This window comes from Alligator sinensis, unplaced genomic scaffold, assembly GCF_000455745.1.
Source record: "Alligator sinensis unplaced genomic scaffold, ASM45574v1 scaffold1302_1, whole genome shotgun sequence".
Classification (NCBI taxonomy): domain Eukaryota; kingdom Metazoa; phylum Chordata; order Crocodylia; family Alligatoridae; genus Alligator; species Alligator sinensis.
The window spans coordinates 708,228-709,532 of NW_005842612.1; the positions used below are offsets into that span (position 1 = coordinate 708,228).

At 70.1% G+C, this 1,305-nt stretch overlaps 1 protein-coding gene across 1 annotated transcript; it reads left to right on the forward strand.

Moving 5' to 3' along the window:
- Nucleotides 1-28: 28 nt before the first annotated feature.
- CSKMT (citrate synthase lysine methyltransferase) lies at nt 29-1,131 on the forward strand. Its single transcript, XM_006033216.3, has one exon. It carries the CDS (start codon nt 404-406, stop codon nt 1,112-1,114), a length of 711 nt encoding a protein of 236 aa, XP_006033278.1. The 5' UTR covers nt 29-403; the 3' UTR covers nt 1,115-1,131.
- Nucleotides 1,132-1,305: the final 174 nt, after the last annotated feature.

The window sequence follows — 1,305 nt, forward strand, 5'->3', positions numbered from 1 at the left end:
CGGGGGGGGCCTGCGTTGGGGGCAGGGGGGGGCGGGGGGGGGGAATGCAGGGGGCTCTGCACTGAAGGGGTGGCATGGGGAGAGGTCCGGGGCTCTCCATTGTCTAGCTGTGGTGCGGGGCAGTACACCAAGTAATGGGAGCCTCGGGGTGGCTGGGCTCTCCTCCTGCAAACCACTGGTGTCCCCCGCTGCCCTGGGGCTCTGCTTCCAGTATTGCCCCACCCTGACCTGAAGCCATGCCCCATCTCTCAGCCAGCCTGGGCCCAGACCTGAGACTCCCTCAGCCCATCCCCTCCCATCTGGACCCCCTTTGTAAGGGCTGGGGCCCCTATGACTCCTCTGCTCCCCCCCCAAGTTCTTGAGCCCCTCTGACTCCCCACCCCCAGGCACAGCACTGGGCCCCATGGACCGCCGCGAGACCTGGGACCGCTTCTACGCCCAGCAGGACGGTGCCACCACCCACTTTGACTGGTTCTTCAGCTATGAGGTTGTCTCTGGCATCCTGCTCTGGGCCCTGGAGACCCCCAGCCCTGCCCTGGCGCCCACCCGGGTGCTGGATGTCGGCTGCGGCACCTCGGACCTGGGCCTGGGGCTTTACCGGGACTGCCCGCGTCCTGTGCACGTTTGCTGCGTGGACACGTCCCCTGTGGCCATCAGGGCCCTGCGGCAGCTGCTGCGCACGGCGCCCCCACCCCAACGCGCCCTGTCCCGGCTGCGCCTGGGCATAGCTGACGGCACGGCGCTGGGGGCCACGCGGGGCGGCCGGGCTGGATCCGTCTTCCACCTGGTGCTGGACAAGGGCACGTGTGATGCCCTCCTGCGTTGCCCACGGGGGCCGGGCCGGGCAGAGCGGCTGGTGCGCGAGTGCCTGCGCGTGTTGCGGCCCGGCGGCTGCCTGCTGCAGTTCTCCGACGAGGACCCGGACGCCAGGATCCCTTTCTTGGAGCGGGCCGGGGGCGCCGGTTCAGTGGCGGTGCAGGAAGTCAGGGGCCACTACTACGCCTACGCGCTCCGCAAACCGGGCTCAGAGGGGCCAGCCGCGGAGGCCCCTCGGGTGCAGCCTGGGGCTGAGGGAGGGGTTGCCGGGTCGGCTGGACCTCAATGGAGCTGTTAATAAAGCAACTACCCCAAGCACAGCGGTGTGGTCACCCCACAGCCCCTTCTTCCCTGGCGTGGCCCCCTCACTGGCCCTCTGCCCTGGCCGGAGTCTGGGGGCTGCCCCTGGGTGGTCCTGCATCGCGGGGCTGGAGCAGGGCTGTTCCCTTTGGGGGGCTCTGGCTGCAGGGGCTGGAGGCACGGGGGTCC

Coding starts and splice junctions, on each gene's coding strand:
- CSKMT (XM_006033216.3), top strand. CDS start 404: ATGGACCGCCGCGAGACCTGGGACCGCTTCTACGCCCAGCAGGACGGT.